Below are 22,349 nucleotides of genomic sequence, written 5' to 3' on the forward strand. Positions count from 1 at the left end.
GTCTTGGTCGCCTCACAGCGGTAGCCCCGAAACAGGAATTCAGCGGGGAAAGGAAGAGAAGCGTGTAAGCTGTGTGGACCAGACTGTCTCCTCCCCCCACCATAAACGCACACACCACAACTCTCTCCTCCCTCTGAACCCCCCTCCCCTCCCCTCCTCCTCCTCTCTCCTCTCCTCTCCTCCTCCACACCCCTGCTCGCCCCCCATGCCTTTGTGTGTGTATGTGCGCGCTGAGAAGCTGACTGCGTACGCGAAAGAACCGTGTGACGGATGCTGTGCATATAAAATCAGCTATTTTTTTGGGGGGGGGGTGAAATTTCTTCTTTTTCGGTGTTACATATTCTGTGGGAAATAGGAAAAACCTGTAGGTGCGAATAAAGAATAAAGGAGGAACCGGGTGGACGCACGTGAATCTCACTTATCCAAAAGCAAGGAAATAGAAAGGAGAGGAACGCGTTGCCAGCAAGTGCGGCAAATTGGACTTTTCACCATCAGCAACTCTCCTCTCCTCTCCTCTCCTCTCTCTCTCTCTCTCTCTCTCTCTCTCTCTCTCTCTCTCTCGCCATCCCTGCTCTTTCTCCGTAGGTCCCCCCCCCCACTTCACTCCCTTCCTTCTTCCAGTCTCCCTCCGTGATCCCAGAATAGCCTCGCACCGGAGCGCTCCCTAAATAACAGTGAGGCTTTTTGGATTTCGGGGTGACTTGGGGGAGAAACTGGCGATGGATTAAAGGGACGGTGCACCGCAAAACTGGAGCAGCACACGCGACCACGCCGGGGGGGAAGGGGTCGACGGGACTCGGTGAATTCACGGAGCCCACGGGACAGAGGTGAGTGCCGTCCGGTAGTATCGTGGCTCTCTCTCTCCTTTTGCATGCAAAACCTGCCTCTCCTCCTGGCACGAGCTGAGAGGCGAGCGGGGGGAAGATCAGCACATGGTTTTCACGTTTCCATAATTGATGATCTCATACGCAATCTGCTGATTTCTGCTCGTGGAGGAGTAACTGATAAACGCTCATTTTAATATACAGTGGCTATTCAAAATGTGGCGAACAGGCTCGGTGTATCCTCCAATAGATGATCAACATCAATTAAAGCAAGTTGCATCTCCAGAGAAAGATGCAACCATCATCATTTGACATGCATGTTACTCAATTTATCTTATTAGAATAAAAACTAGCTTCAAATAACGTTTGGACTATTTCCTTCATTGTACAGGGAGGAGAGTTAAGTTTGGTTTACCCTCCTCCACAGCAGGTCGAGCATATGGCCCTTTATGTCTCTCTGCCTGTTCAGGGCCCTGCAGTGGACATGGCTTTGTAATAGCCAGCACACTAACTTTGTTGATGGATGCAGGATGAATATATAGTCAATTTTCAAGTTTATGTCTGTGAATAAGGGTTCATAAAAAAGAGCAGCGACTTTACACTTTGCATACTATTTTAGTGTTTAGTCAATGTCTTGTTAGTTTGAGCCATGAATCTACATGTCACTATATGGCTACTCTATTATACTATCCTTTACTGTCCTGTGCTATAATAAGGTAAAATGCAGAATCCTTTTGCTCCAACAGAATCAGACCTGTGTGGAATTATCCAAAACATCCCCTTCTGAGAAATAATCCAATGCTTTCTTTTGTTCTAATTTGGTTCAAATTTATTGTAATTTTATGAAAAACGTACTGTTACTGTTTCTTGACACGATTTAGTAAAAACACAAACATTTTCCCAAAAGGAAACATAAAACATTTGAACAAAGAATGGCACCATCACACAAACCATCACACAAGTTCAGCGAACAGTAAAGCCTAAGAAACCATTTTCTTTTCCATCAAAAGTCATAATAAGGATAATGTATGTAACAGAAATGTCTTCATGCCTTTTGAATCAGCTCATGGGCCCTGAAGTCCAAACAATCCACCATACGGTTATATATACAATGCCAAAGGCTGTAACAGGCTGTAACATATTACAGAAACTATTTAGTTGATTGGTTGATAGATTGGTTAATAGAAAATATAAACTATTCTAATGACTGACCAGGAACTTCCTCCTACTACTCCTTCCTACTATCATAGGATAGTAAACTGGATATGTTTGTATTTTGGGCTTTTTGTTCAGCATAGGTAGTTGCAGTTGTTGCCTTGGGCTCTGGGAGATTGTAATGAACAATTTCACTATTAATCAATTGAGAAAATAATTACAAAATGTGTCAATACTGAAAATAATAGCAAGTTGCAGCCTTATTTTAATATCTACCACAGAATGCTGTGATGGGTGACAAATTAAAGAATAAACAACTCGTGCAAAATGATGTTAAAAAGGGCATAAAGGGTCACCGACTAAGTATGAAAGTGCTCATATTTTGTGGTTCATTCCGGCCTGTTAACCAGCACTCTCCATGTCTTTTAGCAGAATGTTGTCCAACCCTCCAGCAGAGTTTACAAATCTCTGCCATTGAAGCTCTTCTGGAGCCTTGTGGTGGCCCCAGACACGTTAAACAGGGCTTTCCCTTTAATTTGTCACCCATCTGTACATTATACTGTCGAGTCTCTTGTCTCCAACACCGCCACCCGCACCCCCACCCCTGCAGCGTTGGTGGTCACTGAGTCTTGTATTTTCCTTGCTGTCTGTCGGATCGTTTCCCTCCACCGCGGGCTATACAACCGACCTCATTCATGCGCAGACCAGCTGTACACAAACTGCTTGGACTGTAGACACAAGTGCTTCCATGATGCTTGCAAGCGCGAGCGTACAGCGGGTCAAACTACACACATCTGCAGCCACACACCCAATGTGACGCGTCCCAGTGGACAAATGCTGGTGTAATAGATAAACAAGCCCCTTTCTTCAGTCAAGAGGCTCGCTGTGTGTGTGTGTGTGTGTGTGTGTGTGTGTGTGTGTGTGTGTGTGTGTGTGTGTGTGTGTGTGCGTGTGAGAGAGACATGAATTGGGGTGAGGTTTAAGTGCTGACTGGAGTAGGGCACTGAGACCAAGCAGCTGAGAGACTGAGACCCATGCAGGACCCGGTGTCTTACTAAGCTGCTTTCAACCACACTGGAATCCATCCATCCCAATATCCTCCGTGTCTCTGATCCTCAACCCCCCCTCCCTGCTTACCCTGACACCAGACACAAATATGTACACACACACACTTCAGTTACACTCTTGTGCTTCTCGTTTTTTTTTGTTTTTTTTTGTATCATTCTTTTCTTTGATCTGCGCTTATCTTGTCCTCTCATTTCCCTTCCTTCCTTTTCTCTCTCCTCCTCTCCTTTCCTCTCCTCTCCAATACATTTCTAGCAGTCATGGAAATTAGACTGTAGAAGTCTTTGATTTACTGTGTTACATTGCCTCAGGGTCAGGCCTTCTTGGAGAGAAACAGAGAGGCAGAAAAAGAGAAAGAAGGGAGAATAGAGAGGGAAAAAAAAGAAAAAAAAAAAAAGGAATGGGGTAGAGAGAGGTGGGAAAAAATAGGGACAGATGGTGAGAGAAGAAATGATGGAGAAAGGTAGAGGAAGCAGAGAGATGGGGATTTGTTGACATACACCCGAACAGGCATGAGAAAGAAAGATATAAGAAGGACCAGTGAGAGATAAATACACAAAGCTAAACAAAACCACAGTAAGCTGTAGAGACAGAAATACAGAGAGGTGGAAGATGACGGAGGCAGATGCCTCGACAGCTTTCAGAAAATGTGAGATTCCTGAAGGATGATGCAGAATAGTATTTTTGGATTGAAACTTCAGAATAACATTCGTGCAATCTGCTTTAAATTCGACCATTTGTGTGCCAAAAAAAGCAACATTACAAACAAAAAACTCATTTCTACCATCATGGAAGACTGTAATTCTCCATTAAAACTCATTCTAATAAGTATAAATGGTTTCAGTTGGGTCAGCGGGCCTTTGACTAACAAAGCAGCAGGCGTGCATGTTTTTGGGACAAACTGTCCCGACGCCTTTGAGCCAAATCAGATCCTCAAGTTAATCATTTTGGCCAGTTTATGATAAAAAATGAATGCCGACCCAACAAAAGGGAACTGACATAGGGATAGCCAATGTTGGAAAAAGAGTAAAAGGTGGAGAACTCGTACTGAGACAGAAAAGAGGCCAAAAGGGAAGTGTTGGTAACATGAAGTCAGATTGGTTGGACGAGGGAAGGATACAGTAGATGGAAAGTGATCGGGAAGAAGCGATAAGTAAAATGGGGCAAGAAGAGATGGGAGAGGAAGGGAGAATTTGGTAGAGGATGGGGATGCAGAGATAGGACAGTCACTTATGGGGTGAAATGGGGAGCTGTGAATATTTAACTCTGTTTAGTTTTCCATTTGAGCTCCTGGCTGTTGCTTCTCTCTCAGGCCCTCCGTTTGCCTCCCGGTTACTGATGGCAGGAGACATCTGCACACGTGTATGTTTATGAGAGTGTGAGGAGGATGAATCCGGTGTATAACAACCGTGTGGAAGTTTAAAAAAGCTTCCTTTTGAATTGGAAGCTTTAATCTTCATGTGTGTTTGTTGAATTAATTGTGGCCTAACTTTCAATAGGATCTTAATGAGCTTGTGTGTGTCTCAATGCATGCGTATTTGTAGACGTGAGTAATCAGTGAGTCTAGTCATTAAATGTGCTTACTTTGAATAATAGATCTAATTATTGAATGTGTCTGTGTCTAAGGTTGTTCATAGACGAATGCACCACACATTACTAAGCAGCACTGAAACAGAATGCATTTGAACGTTTCTGAGACAAAGTCTCGCTCTTCAAACTAATGCATTTCGATTTGTGCTACGTAAAACCTTTCAACCCTAAAACCTTTCGAACCCAGTTTGGCTTGAAGTTTGAACATCTTTTTGATGTTCTCAGCGACATTGATGGTGAAAATCCATTAAAAAACGTGCTGTGAAACTTCGCTCTGATGTCTCTTCTTGATCTGCCGTCCCTCCAGGCTGTGACTGGTCCCACCCCAAAATGACGTCCCCCAAAAACAAAGCGAAGAAGAAACCACCCAAAGACAGCATGACGCTGCTGCCATGCTTTTATTTTGTAGAGGTATGTCAGTGAATCACCTTTATTAATGTGCTTGGTCAACATTACTCACTACATTTACTGAATCAATCCCCCTTTTTACTGTACAGTCATACCGGCAGTGAGTGTTTATGTTGATTGCATCTGACCACCACTGAAAATATGGCATCACTTTCTTCTTTGTCCTTGTGTGTATTAGTTTGTGGTCAAAGCTAAGATGAAATATTGGATGAATAACCCTTATCCAAGCAAATATTAAATGCTCCTCACTCTTTGCTTTTGCCCTTGGCCTTGTTTGTGTGTCGGGCATGTGTGTGTGTGTGTGTGTGTGTGTGTGTGCGCGCGCCTTTCCAGCTCCCCATCGTCCTGTCCTCCTTGGTGTCCCTGTACTTCCTGGAGCTGACAGATGTGCTGTCCCCGGCCACGGTGGGCTTCCGTTGCCATGACCGCGACCTCTCCATGCCCTACGTGGAGACGGGCGATGAGCTCATCCCTCTGTTGATGCTGCTGAGTTTGGCCTTCGCTGGTCCCGCAGCATCCGTAAGTCCGCCGTATGCACATTTGTGAGGATGTTTGTAGGGGAGTAGTGGAGTGTGCGATTTTCCTTGATACTCGGTCTCAGACAACCCTGTGGCTCTTTCTTATCTCTGCATGCAGTTAGCGATCAAGGATATTAAAGTACTTCAGTCCAATCCAAGGCTCTTCGTGCGATCACGTGGGAAAATATGCTACAGTAACTGTCAGTTGCATACTTAAAGTAAATAAATGTTTTTATATCGTGCCGGTTATCTCCCTGTTTATGCACACACAGCAGGGATCCAGTGTAATGCATGAATATTTTAAAAACAGCACTTCCAGTTGCAGTACTTCCAGTTTAACCACTGGAAAATGCTTACTTTACTTGGTGAAACTGAGCCAGAGGAACTAAAGGTGCCTTTGGCTTTATCTGACTACACTTTCAATGTCCTCCATCAATTTAACAAAAATAATTCTACTTAAAAAAAAAATCTTCTCTGCCAAAAGTTTATCAGCGTTTAACTGTATTAATTTCGGGACAAGAAAAACACACACGACCTCTTGATTATCGTCGAAAGAAGTTGTTTTGGCTAAAGTGTTAGCAATCCTTCTCCCGCTGACACATCCAGGAAATAAAGAGGAACACTAGCATTCACTTGAAGTTCTTTTTCCAGACGTCTAATGACTGTAAGCAAACTAACTGCTCCCATTGTGGTGCTGCATTGGCTTGAAAACATGTGCAACTGATGAGAGTACAATTTGCAGGCTATACCACCAAAATGCTGGCTAACTAAAGCTAAAAACCTTAACTAATAGTCCCCTGGGTTGTCACCGAGCAACATTTATCCAATCCTGATGTTAAAATGATGCTTTATTAGGACAAACTCTTCCCACATCTGTTACTACGACAGAATTATGTCACAGGGGTTGAACGACTTAATGTGTGCTTTATAGTTTAAACACAAACATCTCACAGAAACACTTGTGTACATAGATCACGCAAATATGCAAACACGCAGCTTCTCGAACGCTCACAAAGCAAATTCAGTCTCCCCTCAGAAACGCTGGATCAATGAACACATTGATAAATATACACCTGACATTCCCGTACACATCATCCGCCATGCCACAGGGACACCCCCACCCCCCCATCCTAATCAATACACACACTCACACGCCGACACACACACACACACACTCTGCTAATCCATCAGCAGCATGGAAACGAACAGACCTCTCCAACACTCATCTATCACTCTGATTGGAAGTGATTACTATTCAATAGCACCTTGCCTCCACTCTCTGCCTGTAGATCACAATCACAGACGTTCAAGTCCAACATTAAATAGCGCTTTTTACACCCCCCCCCCCCCCCCCCCTTTGTCTGTGCTTTTTCTCTTTCTATCTCTTTGTCTTTTTATACTTGTCTCTCCGTGGACGCACTTTCTTTCTCACTTTGTCCCTCCCTCTGTGTGTAGATTATGATGGGGGAGGGCCTCATGTACTGCATGCAGTCCAAACTGAAGACCTGTCCCAAGTCGGAGGGCAGCATAAACGCTGGAGGCTGCAGCTTCAACTCCTTCCTACGCAGAACCGTGCGCTTTGTCGGTGCGTCCAACATCCAGTCCTTAAGTTTTTTTTTTGTTTTTTTTTAAGGGGTTCTTGTAGGAGTTAAGCTCACGTTGTTATTCAGAGCACACATACAGTCACATGTGTGAGGGTTCAGGAAAAATGTCTGTGGATGGACACAGTAACAGTTCTAAACAGCATCTATATCACGTGATGCGAAACAAACACCTCACTGAGGATGTATGAGACAGTTTACTGCGTAAGTGTGCATTGCAGAAGCAGTGTTCAGATTCACCCTTATTTGAAGTCTGAAAGTACTTTTCTCTTTATTTTTTTGCTGTTTTATGCTTTTCTTTGTATTTTCACAAGCAAGCAAAGTAAAATAGGCATATTGATACAGTGAGCAACCCGTCAAAGTTCAGTGGCAGGTGTGCAGTTTATATTTGGTTGGTTAAGGCAAACCACAAAGTTAACGTTCTGCTGTCAGTATTTAGGAGTAAATTGCTGTTGTTTTTAAGATGGAAGTCAGTTTTGCCTCAGACAAATTGTCCCCCTTACCGACTAAGCCCCCAACTTTATTCTACTTTTTAGAGCAGAGAAATAAGCTAATTACATGCATTAAATGAAGGGTGACTTGAAGTGAAATAGCCGTGATATAATACTCTACAGGAAATATCTTGAGGCAAACTTTGAGCTTTGAAGTGAAAACAGTAATTAATTCACCTTGCCAGTTTTCACTGTCTGTGGTGAAGCTTTAAAATGTAACAAACTGAAGGCCTGTGGTGTCACTTCAGGTCGGAGCGACCTCAGCGCTGGGTTTTTTTCTCCCTGCAACTGCACGAGTTCATAAATGAACAGCTCAGTGTGAGGAAACCACCAGGGGCTTTTTAGTTCATTTACCAAGGCTGTCTCGCCATCTCTGCCTCTTACCTCTCTCCCTCAGGTGTTCATGTATTCGGTCTCCTGGCAACAGCCCTGGTGACAGATGTCATCCAGTTAGCCACCGGTTACCACGCCCCTTTCTTCCTCACCGTCTGTCAGCCCAATTACACGGCCCCGGGAGTGTCATGTGACAACAACGCCTATGTCACACAGGACATCTGCATGGGGAAAGACCAGTATGCTATTATGTCAGCCAGGTAAGACTTTACGATTGGGGTGTCTCCATGTGCTGTAATTCAAAACAATACAAAAACCCAATGAAGGTGTGGAGATATGGTGCAATACAATAAAGTTCATTTTCACAGAATCTCACCTGCATGATTATCAGCTTTCTTGCAAGCTGATCTAATGCCTATTAATAGGAATACAGCAGTGTTTGGTACCTTAGCTTGCTAGCTGGTATACTGTATACAAGCCTATGCAAAAAAAAAGGCTTTATCAGAAAAGATTACTTAACTATATTATGATGATAAATGGATTTACAGTTGTACAGTTTACTGTATTGTTACGCATCTTTATCTTGCAGAAGTAAAGGAGTCATTCAAACTAATTTGCATTTGAAGAGGATTATATACGATTAAAATAGATACAGAGAAATTGTTGTTGTTACAGCTGCAAAATAATGTTGTTGCTGTTTAAAATAATGCATTTTTTTATTTGCTGTCGATATGCGTATAAGTAAATTTAAGTGTTTATTTGTACAATAATACTTTACAAATTCTCACCGTGCTCAGCTGCAGTGTGGCTAAATTTGGCTTTTAAAGTAACTCTTTAGCAGCAGAGTTTGTAACAAGCCGACATAGGTCAGACAAACAAGCTGCAGCGTATGGGCACGAGAGGCATAATAAGCGCATACACACAGGAAAGAGATTACAGCTAAACAGAGCTGATACAGGGATAATCCTGCTAGTACAAATGCACAAATTGATACTTCTGCACTTGTGGGGACCTATGTTAACATAATGCATTCCCATCCTCCTAATACAAAAACCTAAAGGAATAGCGAGGATATTTTGATAATGCACTTAAAGTTTTAGCTTTGACAATTAAAACTAAATGCCTTAATAAACTAGCCTGTAGGGCAAGCCAAAGTGTGCTCATTCTCAGAGAACACTCCCCTAACCTGTACACACCCACATAAATTCAGCCTGAAAAAGTGGGAGACGGTAAATACAACAGTTAAAGACAAGGATAAACTCGCTTAACAAGGCAAAGTAAATGAGATGTGTCATTCACTTCTATAAACTCAATTAGCGGCTATGACCTCAACTCATTCACTCCCCCCTAATGTTCCCACTAATGCCCCATGGTACTCTGTTTGTGTTTATTAATGCTCACATTCAAGGACACGCTCTCACTTTGACAAACACTCAGTCGAGCAGGCACACAGGTTTTAATGTCAAATGCGACCCTGACATAACAAGAGCAGCCGCGACAGTTTTATTCAGGTTTATTTCAAGAGGCAATAAACCCACTCAGAATACACACAGGTATCTTATATGAAACCACAAAATCTCTTTCTTTTATTTGCCTTTACTCTTTCACACCTAACTCTTCCACTTTCTCCCCTTAGGAAAACATTTCCATCCCAGCATGCAACGCTCTCCGGCTTCGCTGCTGTATATATCTCTGTAAGCACTTCCTTTTGCCTTACTTGCCGCCTGTGTTTGTTTAACTTGAGTGTGACGTATTTGCATGATGCTTATGTGTTTGTGATTGTGTGTGTTGGTTACTGGGTGCGTCTCTTATATAAACGATTACTTCATCAGAGCTTTAAAATAATGACTAGTTTTATAATTCTGCAAAATCTTGAGTGATACAAATCTTTATTCTTTTTTTCTTGTTTCAAAAATTTTCCTGAGCTTTTGTGGCTGACAATAATTACTTTTTTTATCTGTTCAATTATCTGAGTTCATGATAACTATCCAGACTGATTTTTAACAAACATGTGCTGGCATCGTAAAACATGTTCCCGCATATCAGAGGATTTCTCGCTGGAATGAAATCACTGTCACTTCATATATAAGTTATCACATATATATAACTGTTTGCTCACCGAGACATTTATGGATTGCAAACTATCCTCAGGCGAAAGAGACATCAAGATCATATGAAATGAAATAACAGGAAGTGTCTATTGAGGTCAGATTTCAGTGTTCATTGTTACATCCTGCTGCTCATTGGGTAGCTTGTTTTGGCCATTCTGCGGTCCGGTGCTGACTGCAGCAGGATGGGAACTGTACGGCAAAGTAGCACTGTCATTTTTCCATGAGGTGACACCCTCCCACACACAACAAGCCCACACACACACACACACACACACACACACACACACACACACACACACACACACTCTCCTCCACCAATGGCTATTGCAAGCTACTGGCCATATCACTGCTGCCTCACTGAGCTCAGTGTGTGCTCATTAAAGCTCACTAGACAGATTTCTGATGAGAAAAGGCGAAAGGAGGGAAGCAGCTGTTTTGGTTGCTAGAGTTATAACTCTACCCTAATCTCAGGTATATTTTTTTTTCATTACTGCCCACCACATTGGGACATTTATTTATTTATTAAATCCAATCTGAAAAACCCTTCTGGTATTTTGCAATGTAGTGAAATAAGCAAGTCACATAAGGAAGATCTCATCACAAGGCAGACAGTCAAGAAGTATTGAGAAAATCTGCATAAAAATTGAACTGAAATCTCCCCATGCTGACAGATTTTCCTTCTTGCTTTAAATAAAACAGGGTTTATATGTCCAGTATTCAATAGGGCAAGCTTGTTAAAAAATACATTTTTGCAAAGCCTGCTATTCTGTCACTCAGCTGTCTCCCACTCTATGTAATCGAAGTGCGGTCTGCATGCAGAGAATGTCAATGTACAGTAAATATATTCTTCCCCTTTTTCGGCCTCTCCTGCTCACTCATCAACTTTGCTTAACTGTCAAAGGATATTCTTCTTATGAAGCAGTTAATCCCATACGCATCATTAGGGCCCGAGCACCGATGGTGCGAAAGCCCTATTGTTCTACAAGGAATTATTATTCCGCGTTATTATTATTTTCCGTAAGCAACTGCATTTTTGGAGGCGTTATCATATTCAAAAAGCTCTCCCAGCGAAAAATGTCATATTTTAGTGGAGTCGTGAGTGGGCGTGGCCAAATGGTTCGCTAGCGCCCCCTAAACAGATGCCCCGGTGGCTACATTTACCTACATGCACGAAATTTGGTTCACATGTATATCACACCGAGATGTACAAAAAAAAGCCAAGCAATAGGCCTGCCGTCGAAGACCACGATGAGTTTTTACATTTCATTTTTGTACAGATAAAACAATTATATAGATATTAAGCTTTAGAGCTAGAGACCATCTCCTGAATTTATGCAAAGCTAAGCTAACTGCCGTCTTTCATATTTAATGAGCAATTTTAAGAGTGATATCTATATTCTCATCAGACGCTCACGTTTTACACCCAGCAGAGAGACCACCACAGTTTCTGTACGTCTAAACTGCCAGTCCTTTCCTAATCTATGCATATGTCTCTCTCTCTGCAGATGTATTTCAATGCCAGCATCAACAGCACAACTAAGCTGCTTAAGCCATTGCTGGTCTTTGCTTTCTGCATGGCGGCTGGTCTCGCCGGCCTGACGCAGATAACGCAACACCGCAGTCACCCGATAGACGTCTACGTGGGATACGTCATAGGAGCTGGCATCGGAGTCTACTTGGTTAGTTGAAGTTGAAACTTGCTAACTCCAATCAAACTTCTCAAGCTCTTTAAAATCTAGAGTTAAAATATATTACTGTGATTTATTATTTTGCTGGTTTCGAGATAACTTTTCCTTTTATGATACTGTAACTCGCTAAAAGACATCTGCAAAAGTTAAAATGTCTTGAAATGAGTTCCCCATTTTAGGCTGGAGTGTGTGAATTAACTGTCTGCATATGTTTGTGGGCATGTAGGGATTTATTTTATCCCCAGGGAGTAGTTAACAGTCAGCGTGCAGCGCGGCGGGAATGACAGAACACACATAAATAGATTTTTTTTTTTTTTTTTAATTAAGTGGTTTGGTTGTTTTGCTGTGACTGAACTGTCCTATTGTATTATTCCAACATGATCACAGCATGTGCTAACAAATGCTTTTTTTTCCATCACCTTGCCTCCCTGTGTGGCTTCCGTACTTTTCTCTCCCAGCATTTTTTTTTCTTTCTTTTTTTGGCAGGCTATATATAGACTTTTTCTATTACGGAGCGTCGGGGAGAGAGAATGAATAATCCGATAAGAATTCTCTGGAACAATTTCACACTTCATTTTCAGAAAACTTGTCGTTGCCATTTTCCACGCTTCCCTCTCTCCCTCTCTCGTCTTTTACTTTGTAAGAGGGGGAGCATTTCCTCCCTGTCATTATGGGATGAAAAGAGGGGGAAGAGAGTGATTCATGCTGACCTCAGACGAAACAGGAGGAAAAAGAGATGCCTATTCACGCACACTCTCCATGTTAATGGGAAAATAATTTTTTTTTTTCCTCATCCAAAGATTAAAGGAAATACATTTTCACTTTTTAGTTTCTGTTTAACATTCTGAGTACCTCTGTCACCTGATTTATTTCTCCTCCGTCTCTGTATCCCTCTCTGTCCTCTGTTAGGCTGTGTACGCAGTGGGAAACTTCAAAGCATCAGAAGAAGATGCTCCTTCCTTACAGAGACTGACCTCGGCTCATCAAAAGGACACCCTGAGGGTGTTGAGCCAGCGGAGTCATGACTCCCTGTACAGGAAGACTCCCAGGGTGTCGGAGAGCAGGGAAGAGTTGGGGGCGGGACTGGGGTCCGGAGCTCGCAGCAAGGTGCGGAGGGAGAAGGCGTCCCTGGCCTCCCTCAAACGAGCGAGTGCCGATGTGGAGCTCCTGGCAACCCGCGGCCCCATGGGTAAGGAAACCATGGTTACCTTCAGCAACACCTTGCCCCGGGTTGCAAACGGCAACAGCCCCATCTCTCCCTCGGAGGAGCCGGTCGCCGCTCAGCGTCACATGACCTTCCACGTGCCCTTCGACCCCCAGAGGTCTCGGCAGCTGGTGTCTGAATGGAAGCAACGCTCGCTGGAGGTCCGCAGCCAGACCTCACGAGACGAGGAGGAGGGGATGGACGGAGGAGGTGAAGGAGGAGCAGCTATGGGAGAAGGAGGCGACCAAGGGATGCCTTCATCCCTTTATCCCACGGTGCAAGCCAGCAACAGCACCGCCACGCCGACCGGAGCCAGGATGGTGGTAGCACCCCCACTCGTTCACATCCCCGAAGAGGCCTCTCGGCCACCGCCTGTCTCCCCGAAGAGTGCCAAGACCCGTGCCAAGTGGTTGTCACTCACAGAGGCAGGAGGGGTGAAAGAGCCTGGAATGGGGCCCATTGCTGTGTCGACTCCCCGGGTGCCCAACACGCAGCCCAGCCAGCCTCCCAGCCAGCAGAGAGTCACTCAGGTGGGGTAGAAATTACAAAATGAATGCCTGCAAATGACCAGAAGTACATTGTCCTGAGCGGTCATTTTTCATACTTTAATCTCATGTGGCATGCAGCCAGCTCTGGAATAATATATTTTAGACGTTAGAGGAGATTTAACAGCTGCATGATTTATTTTGTTGGTAAAATCAAAACAGAACAACATTGGTGGAAGCAATTTCACTGATTAGTTTCCAATAAAAAAAAAGTGCTCCCATAAGGGTTCAGACTTTAATTATAGTTGGGAGTTAAATCTTATTAGAAAGTCTGTGAGGGGTATTCAATGTTGGTATTACCGTTCACAATGTTAACTGTAATCAAAGTCCCTGAACTTTAGATTTATTTTGCCATAAACAATTTGCTGCTTTTAGTAATAGCTGCCTTTACAATATTTATGCACTCTGATGAGATTTCTGTGTCCTGCAGGTCATAGCGATGTCGAAGCAGCCGGGTCACGCAGTAGTCGCTTCATCCAATAAGACGTCAGAGGGTGGCTCCTCCTCCGGTGGTGGCTCCAACTGTTCCGAGTCGCCGTATTACCGCATCCAGTCCGATCGAGACAGCTGCACCGGGAGCAATCCGGGGAGCATCGCTGGCAGCGGAAGCATCGTCACGATCGACGCCCACGCCCCTCACCATCCGGTGGTGCGTGTGTCGGCCAGCAACGGCAAGCCGTGGGAGTGGAGGAACACCATCAGTGGTAACATGATGACTGCCGACCCGGCGGGTGACAAACACCGCGCGGCGCTGCATCGACAGGACAATGTCAGTCACTACCGGGATTACCGGACGCTCCCAGTGAAAACAGACTCGCTCTGCTCCTCCTCGGCCAGCGGCAGCGCCGAAGGAGGTGCGGAGCTGCCTCCCCCGCCTCTCCCCACATCCTCCTCCCCTTTGCCTCCTCCGCCTCACCTGTTGTCATCGCCTCTCCCGCCACCGCCCCCTCAATCCTCTTCCCCTTTGCCTCCCCCTCCACACCCGAGCTCCTCCCCAATGCCTCCGCCTCACCTTCACCCCGCCTCATGTCATATGCCTCCACCTCCTCACCCCTCCTCTCAGATGTCTCCACTGCCCCTCCCGTCATCCTCCCAAATGCCTCCACATCCTCACATATCTTCCTCCCAAATGCCTCCACCTCCTCACATATCCTCCTCCCAAATGCCTCCACCTCCTCACATGTCTTCCTCCCAAATGCCCCTGCCTCCTCATCCGTCCTCTTCCCCCTTGCCTTCTCATCCTCATCCTCTTCCTCATCCTCATCCTCATCCCTCCTCCATGCTTCCGCCACCTCACCCGTCATCTTCCCCCTTGCCTCCCCATTCTCATCCTCATCCCTCCGCCATGCCCTTGCCTCCTCACCCGTCTTGCTCCAGCATGCTTCCCCCTCCTCCCCACCCTGACTTGCTTATCGACAGCCACAGCCAGGCATTGTCCCGCTCCTCCACCCTGCCTCGCCGGCCCTCCGTGTCCGCCCGCAGCCATGCTGAGCAGGAGCACTACTACAAGGCAATGCAGAATGAGAGGATGTTATAGTACAAGGGGGGGGGAGACCACGGACATCATTGTAACATCAGAGGTTGTATTTGTGAAGACTCGGTTGAAAGAGAAGTAACAAAAGTAGCTTGTGACAGGTGAACAGAGAAACATGATTTGAAAATGACTAAAAAAGGTTGAGGCCACTGAATCCAGCAGGGGTGGAGGACTTATGGAAAGGTCTGGCAGATTACAAACCCAGCGGGGGATCTGTCTTTTCCCTGCTCACCCATACTGCCCATAGCGCCAGCTCAGCGGCCTTGACTGCAAAAAGAACAGACAAGCGAAGAAAAGAGGAGTCAAAGGAAAGCAGGGTGAAAAATTAAAAAGCCCTGGTTTCAGCACGCACATCCTCTGTGTTTCTCTAGGACACATTCAAAGGAGGAATTTCAAGAGGCTGCAGTTGAAAGAGAGATATCACAATGAACGGTCTGGGATTTGCTAAATCAAGTTTCCCTTGAGAGGAGGGATAAGACTGAGAAAACAAAACAACTACAGGCAATACTAGCTCTTCTTAAACTGGCGCAGCTGTTTGAGGTTGCCAACCATTACACACAGAGAATTTGCTCTTGTAACCAGCTGAGAAACTCGTGCTTCAAAGCACCCAAACAGCTCTGAATAAAGGGAAAGTATGTAGGACGGTCAAGTTCAGCCATAGGTTCAAGAGTATTAGCCACAAATCATAAAAGCATGGTAGTTTTTTTCACCCCTCTAAATAAACAAAAAACAAACGGGGAATTTGTGTTTGACGCCAAGCAAACGTGTCAGAATCCACCAGAGGGAGCTTAGGAAGCATTGCTTCTGGATGGGGAGGAGGAAGGAGGAGGTGGAGGGGTGGATATAAGGAGGATCATGCACAGTTGGGCACTCCTATACAGGCGTCACTGAATGGATTACTGTTGTAAACATGAGAGGCAGTGGAATAATTGTTCCTAAAATGAAGAGGGAGACAGGCAGACGGTCTGTCTCTGGCTGTGTGCGAAAAACCTGTCGCGGAAACAGAGCTCGAAGCTGCTCTAAGGAGATTAACGTTTGTTTATCAAACCAATGCTAGCCCGCTCTTCACATTTGGCCCCTCTTTGGTGAATCACAATAGTGACGGGAATGTTAATGGAAAGCTGACCGGCCGCTAGTGCAGCCCGCCATTACCACCACAACATAACGGCCAAAGCAATTGCTGGTTGGACGCAGCTAACTGACTTTATAGATTAGCATTCAAATGTTCTCAAGAACAACTTTGGAGCTGTCAGGTTGTAAAGAAATTTTTCCTTGGTGTTCATTTCTGTTTTTTTTTATCTTGCTGATTTATCAGGAAGAGCTCTGCAGGAGGACACAAATCTATTTATACACAACTTAGTAAGATTTACAACTCCAGACTCCATCTGTCTGTCCATTATCAATACCCATTCATCCTTTGCAGGGTCCTGAGAGATTCACAGTCTGTAACTGGTCAACCTTTTATTGAGAATGCCTTATCAGGAAGTTACACTTGTGGTTTTTTCTTTTTTGATATGACATACATGTCTAGTTTGTTGAACAAATGGTAATGTAAACAGCACAAAATCATCAACAAATGTAGTGTGCTAAGTTCCCACGGAGCTGCACATGTTCAGGCAAACTCTGGGCAAACTACATCTGCTGATAAAGAATATGTAATATAGCAGAAAGTTCCAGTACAACCATGTAAGTGCACCACAAATTGAGATTATTCTGGAAACTGGCCCTTGGAAAACAGCCAGGCCAAGAATGAGCGGTTAACCAAAAAAAAATGTTTAACGTAGATCTGTAATTATCTATAATAGCTTTGAAGCAGTTGACAGAAATTATTTGAAAAAAATGTTATACTTGATTAATTAAGTCATTTTTCAAGGATTTCAGTTTCATAAACATGAGGATTTAGATTTTTTTTTTTTTTTTTTTTTCTGCTTAATTGTAAACTGAATACTTGGGAGAAGAAAAAACAATATTGTTTTCGTATGGCCAATCAGTTATATAATATAAAAAAAAATCTGAATTTCGTCATTCCTAAATCTTACACTTTGAATCTACACCTATAAGCAGGAAGGACGTGTGCAACCTGTTGGTGCTCTTCCTGCTCACCTCTGCCTCTTGTGTGTATTTATACTATGTTGTATAAAGTTATCATCCGGTACCTTTCATTTTTCCGACAAGTGCTTTATTTTAGACCATAATTTGATCATAATACAGACACGCAGATTAAGTTGGCTTCCACACCACGCAACCCAACATCTGAAGGATACGTTGGATTTTGTAAAGTTGTTACTCGGAAGAGGCTGTGTTAAATGAAACAAGTTGTTTTTTGTAGTGGCGCTCCTCAGATGAGGAGCAGGTAGATAAAGTTGCTCGTGAGTTTGTGCTGCATGTGTGTACGAGCGTGTTTCTTTCTTTTCTTCTTCTTTTTTTTACTTCTGTGCTTCAAGTCTGCGCCGTTACTTTTTGACAGACTGACATGCTGGTGATTATCGTACTACTTTGCCCCATTTTGACTGTAAAAAAATACTTGACTTTACCTAATATTATTAATACTATTATTACTCGACAGTCCTCTTTTATGGACTCATGTTTTTCTATCTGTGGTGATGTGTAACATTAATAACCTTATTGAATAAAAAAAAAAACAAGACTTCTTAACTGAGGTTTCATCGTGTGGTACTTGAAAGCAGAGGAGCAGGTGTACATGGCACGGCTCAAAATAGAGAGAGAGAGTCAATGCGGTGGCAGCTTTTACCGCCACTCTAATGAAAAGGATCTCCTCCATTGATTCCTGGTTTATGAGAACTACCTTGCTCATTCATACGCTCACACACAAAACACCAAATACACACACAGCCAGACAGATGTAGCACAGGCACATTTGTAGTGCAACATTTGCTCCTTTCCTGTGGGCTAGTGTCGGGTTTCCATAATGAATTCTGCTTGAATGTTGGTCAGTCCCAGATGACCTGCAGGGATGCAGCGATCATTGGATGAAGCCAGTGTGTGTGTGTGTATGTGTGTAAATGTGTACTTTTGGAGAAAAAAAATAGGATTTTGTGTGTTTGAATACAGAGCTGAGATTTGTTTATTCAGATATAAATCATTTCATGATTCACACGTATTAAGATGGATGATTATGCAGATAGTAATTTGTTTTTTGTGTGTGTGTGCATTTGTGTAGTGCACGGTCCAGATGTAGTGTCGTTGTGTGTCCATTCAGATATGTGTCAGTTTTCCATTTGTAATGCATGTCGGACTGTTTTTCTCGGCATGTATGCATATTTGTGTGCATCCAGTGCAGTGGAGCGTTGAGCTGTGTGATGAGGCTGTAGAGGTAGTGAGGGTGTGTGTGTGTGTGGGGGGGGGGGGGGGGGGGCAGATGGTGTACTGAGGCCTGAGGATACTCAGCCTGTCCATGACTCACACTCAGCAAGCCAGCAGCTCTCTCTGTCTTCTCCCCTCTCTCTCTCTCTCCCTCCTTGGTGGCCCAGAAAGCACAACACAACAAGTGTGTATATGTGTGACTGCAGGAGGCAACAGAAAATGCAGACTGAGCTGTCTTTATGCATGTCTATTTTTGTGACCGTGTGCCTGTATATTTGCTTATATCTGTGGCGTGTGTGTGTGTGTGTGTGCGTGCGTGCGTGCGTGCGTGCGTGCGTGCGTGCGTGTGTGTGTGCATTTGCGTATTTGTGCGAGTGGCTGTCCAGGAGAAGCTACTGACATCCTTTTCAGGACTGATTTACCGCTGCACAAAAAGCCTATTGTTCGCAGTCCCACTTTTATCTTCCTGACTTTGTCACTATCGTTCTACCTACTGCCGTTTCACTCAGCTCCGTGTCAACCTTTGCACATGGAGGAAGTAGATTTGAGGATTTGGAGCTTATATCCTGAACTTCCTCTGCTCTCAGTTTCTTGAATGAAGGATTAAGGTTCTTAAGGGTCATAAGAATCATGTTACTTTCAGTTAAATCAATACAGGGGATAATTTTTCTAAAATAAAATAATACATCGATCCTTTTGTAGCATGTCACATCCAAAATATTTCCTTCTGGTTAGGATCTACATTGAATAATGGAACCTGGTGCTTAATTTTGTATAAGTATTCATTACTGAAGTAGTTGAAGAACCCCCGGTTTAACAGCCTTCTTGAAGGGATTCACCAATTATGAAGAGGAAGTTAAAGTGATGTTTTTGTATTCCCAAGGTGTGATGGTTGTAAAAAAATGTTCAGCCTAGAATTCACACTAAATTGAATTTAGTCTCACAAGGACCAATTTAAACACGTTGGAAATCCTCTCATTTGTCGCCCCACCAGACACAGGCCTTGTACGGAGCTCTTTTGGATCCCAAACGATAACCTGCCTTAAAGTGCAAGTCCAATGTCTACCACCACAGCTGGGGGCTAAGAATGACATTTCTAGGAGGTTGGCTTCACTGAGTCAGTGTAGCTTTATTTCCAAAGCTGGTTTCTACCTGGGAGTCCAGAACCAGACAGCACTTACTAAAATTTCAGACAATCTGCTAAAACAGCTCAGAGGCTAACATAACATCCACAACCTCAATTTGCCAACAAATTTGCTGGTGGGAAGAATTAATTTCCCTCCAGTAGATAAATACTTCAAGATATATGTTAGCACTCTTGCTATTTAACCCACAGGCCATGAAAGGTGATAAATGTCTAACCAGGAAACCAGCTACACTGTTACAGCCCAGCTGGGAGCCAGACATTTTTTTATAGGGTTGTCTTCACTTCACGAGGCAACCACTGCTTTGTAGGAGGTTGAGTTTCAACCTCACTGAATCTTTAGGTATTCCTTCCTTGAATCATTTTTTATTTTTTATTTTCTGTCTCTGACTGACAGTCGACAACCCTGCTAACGGCTCTGTTAGGCTCCAGACAGTATAGTGCTTTGAGCTAAATGTTAGCATCAGCATACTAAATTGTTCACAATGACCGAGCAAATATTGAGCGGATAAAATGTTAAGATGTTTTTAAGACATCTCACTTAAAATCACAGACTCACTGTTGATGCTGGAGAAAAGTCAGTACAATCTATCTTCTGAAGACAATTGATGTGTTGCAATAGTTGTTGAGATATTTCAGATTGCGGTGGACCAACCAACAGAGCCTAACTGCCCTCACTTGTGCCACAATGCCTGGTAGAAGAAAACCTATGGCTGAAAATCTGAAAGTAAAAGCGTCTAAAAATTCCCCGAAAGTTGACTTTACACAGACGCGAGACTTTTATGCGATAGTATCAAGAAACACTCCAGTAAGAAAAGAATGTATTCAAGTCTTTTATTCCGCCTCCCTTGACTTCTCCAATTATACTTGATGTGTCTGCTTGGTTCTTCCCTTTTGAGAATTGATGAGATAACGACAGAGAGCGTATTCGTATTTTTGTCCCTGTATACACATGCACATGCAGAGACGCACAAACATAAACTCAAACACCAACACCCACGAGAGAGTTGTGAATTAAAACAAACTTCTCTCTTCATGTGCACAACCACACAAAAATCCACATACACAAATGCACATCGACTTCTGCCCTCGTGCTCTTTGTCTGCATGCAAAGACAGAATGGGGTGGCGGGGGCAGGGGGGGTGTCAGTGCAGTGTGTTTTGAGCATGAGCGGGCTGATGTGGTTGTGTCCTTACATGCATGAGTAAGACTTTACAGTACATGGCTTGAATACCCTACAGGCCTAGGAATGGGTAGTAACACACTGACACAGTTACCAGACCAGACTAATTGGGTCTGGGACTGTGTGTGTGTGTGTGTGTGTGTGTGTGTGTGTGTGTGTGTGTGTGTGTGTGTGTGTGTGTGCGTACATGTGTGTCGGAGAACCTTTGCATGTCTTCATGTGTATGAGTGACCTTTTCATCCCATTGCTGGGAACCTTACACACAACACTGCATGTCTCCTTCACTGTCCTCTCACCTCTTTTAGAAGGAAGAAATCCAGTCAGACTGAGATATTAGTTCAGCTTGTGTGTGTTTGCTTCCCTTCCCTGCATCCATAATGAGTGCATATCACATGAACTCCCCTGCACCTCTCCACCGTCTCACCTCTACTCCCATACGTCGTCTATATCTCTCATGCCTGGAAAATCTTTCAGATGTGTCACAGTTTTCATCTGGCAGCGCTTGGCAGAGGATCACGCACTCTTACAACTGTGTGACCCAGTTTCCATCCTCACATCCCCACAGTTAAGATGCTGCAGGATATAATGCATAATACACAAAAACACACAAACATTTGGCTAAATGCAACATTGCACACTCCAACGCACTTACCATGTCACAATTAAAATGCTCCACCAAATCTGCAAATGCGCAAAGAAGGAGCTCCTATGGGTGTTTCACCAAATCTGTATATAATCCAGAATGAAATTTAAAAAAGACACTTCCATCGTTAATCCAGTCTAAATCACTCAGTCTGGGAGCATCAATTTAATGAGTAAATTAGCGCCACGGCACTACACTCATTTGTACTCATGCCTGTGATCCATCCTATTTCATATCAGCTACAAGCAGGGGAGCAGAGACAAAAAAGGAATCTGACTTGGTTTAAATGTGGCTGACTGTTCCTGAGTGTTTTCTAACCTGGTAGTCATCCTCGATTTATTCATAATGACAGAAGTAGTGGGCGATGATCAGAGGTCAAAAATTGGAATCACAATATTCACTGAGTAATAGAAATTGAAGAGCTCAGGGAGGGAAGGAAAAGCAGGGACAAAGAAACACATAACACAAGAAGGAGGACAGGAATTAAAACAGAGAATAAAAGATGGATCAAGAAAGGGAAAGCTCAATAGAAGGATAGAAGAAAGAACAGATGGATGGATAAATGGGCATAAAACTCAGAAGAAACAAATGAAGGAATAAACAGCTTATCAATTTTTTTGAAGTAAAGAGAGATGGAGTTAGAAGGAAAAGGGAATAATAAAATGAATTTAGGGGAAGGAGAGAGTTAGGTATAACGGAGGCGAAAAGGAAGGAACAATGCACAAGGAGGGAAGAAAGGAGTGAAGAAGAAATAAAGGGAAGTGGATCAAAGAACCATTAAGGAAGTAATAAAAACAGAAAAAGAGGCAGAAACCAGGGAAAGAATATGATGATAGATGGATTAAACAGTAGGAACAAATAGTGGAAATTAGGGGGAAAAGGGATGTGCTAAATGAAGGAATAGAGTAACTAATAGGCCAAAGAGAAAAAAAAAAAAACAGGAATGAGAGGAGCAGGAAGTTAAATAATAGAACAAAGAAATGGCTAA

The 22,349-nt window shown here is 43.6% G+C and overlaps 1 protein-coding gene across 2 annotated transcripts; it reads left to right on the forward strand.

Moving 5' to 3' along the window:
- Positions 1–231: 231 nt before the first annotated feature.
- Positions 232–17,714, forward strand: LOC138200183 (phospholipid phosphatase-related protein type 3-like). Of its 2 annotated transcripts, none has more exons than XM_069152694.1 (9): positions 232–827; positions 4,942–5,045; positions 5,376–5,561; positions 7,016–7,145; positions 8,050–8,245; positions 9,622–9,679; positions 11,602–11,775; positions 12,694–13,518; positions 13,964–17,714. In XM_069152694.1, exons 2-9 carry the CDS (start codon positions 4,965–4,967, stop codon positions 15,068–15,070), a joined length of 2,757 nt encoding a protein of 918 aa, XP_069008795.1. In that variant the 5' UTR covers positions 232–827; positions 4,942–4,964; the 3' UTR covers positions 15,071–17,714. The 2 variants fall into 2 exon arrangements, with proteins under 2 accessions (XP_069008795.1, XP_069008796.1); XM_069152695.1 differs by lacking the exon at positions 232–827 and adding an exon at positions 3,332–4,406.
- The last annotated feature ends 4,635 nt before the right edge of the window (positions 17,715–22,349 follow it).

This window comes from Embiotoca jacksoni, unplaced genomic scaffold (assembly GCF_022577435.1).
Source record: "Embiotoca jacksoni isolate LCO1_2020_lvr unplaced genomic scaffold, fEmbJac1.0.p SCAF_18, whole genome shotgun sequence".
NCBI lineage: Eukaryota > Metazoa > Chordata > Actinopteri > Embiotocidae > Embiotoca > Embiotoca jacksoni.

Bases quoted from the DNA above. Each gene is read 5' to 3' on its own strand.
- LOC138200183 (XM_069152694.1), top strand. From the start codon at position 4,965: ATGACGTCCCCCAAAAACAAAGCGAAGAAGAAACCACCCAAAGACAGC. The intron at 8,246-9,621 runs GTAAGACTTTAC...TTCTCCCCTTAG, and splicing joins TATGCTATTATGTCAGCCAG to GAAAACATTTCCATCCCAGC. The intron at 11,776-12,693 runs GTTAGTTGAAGT...GTCCTCTGTTAG, and splicing joins CTGGCATCGGAGTCTACTTG to GCTGTGTACGCAGTGGGAAA.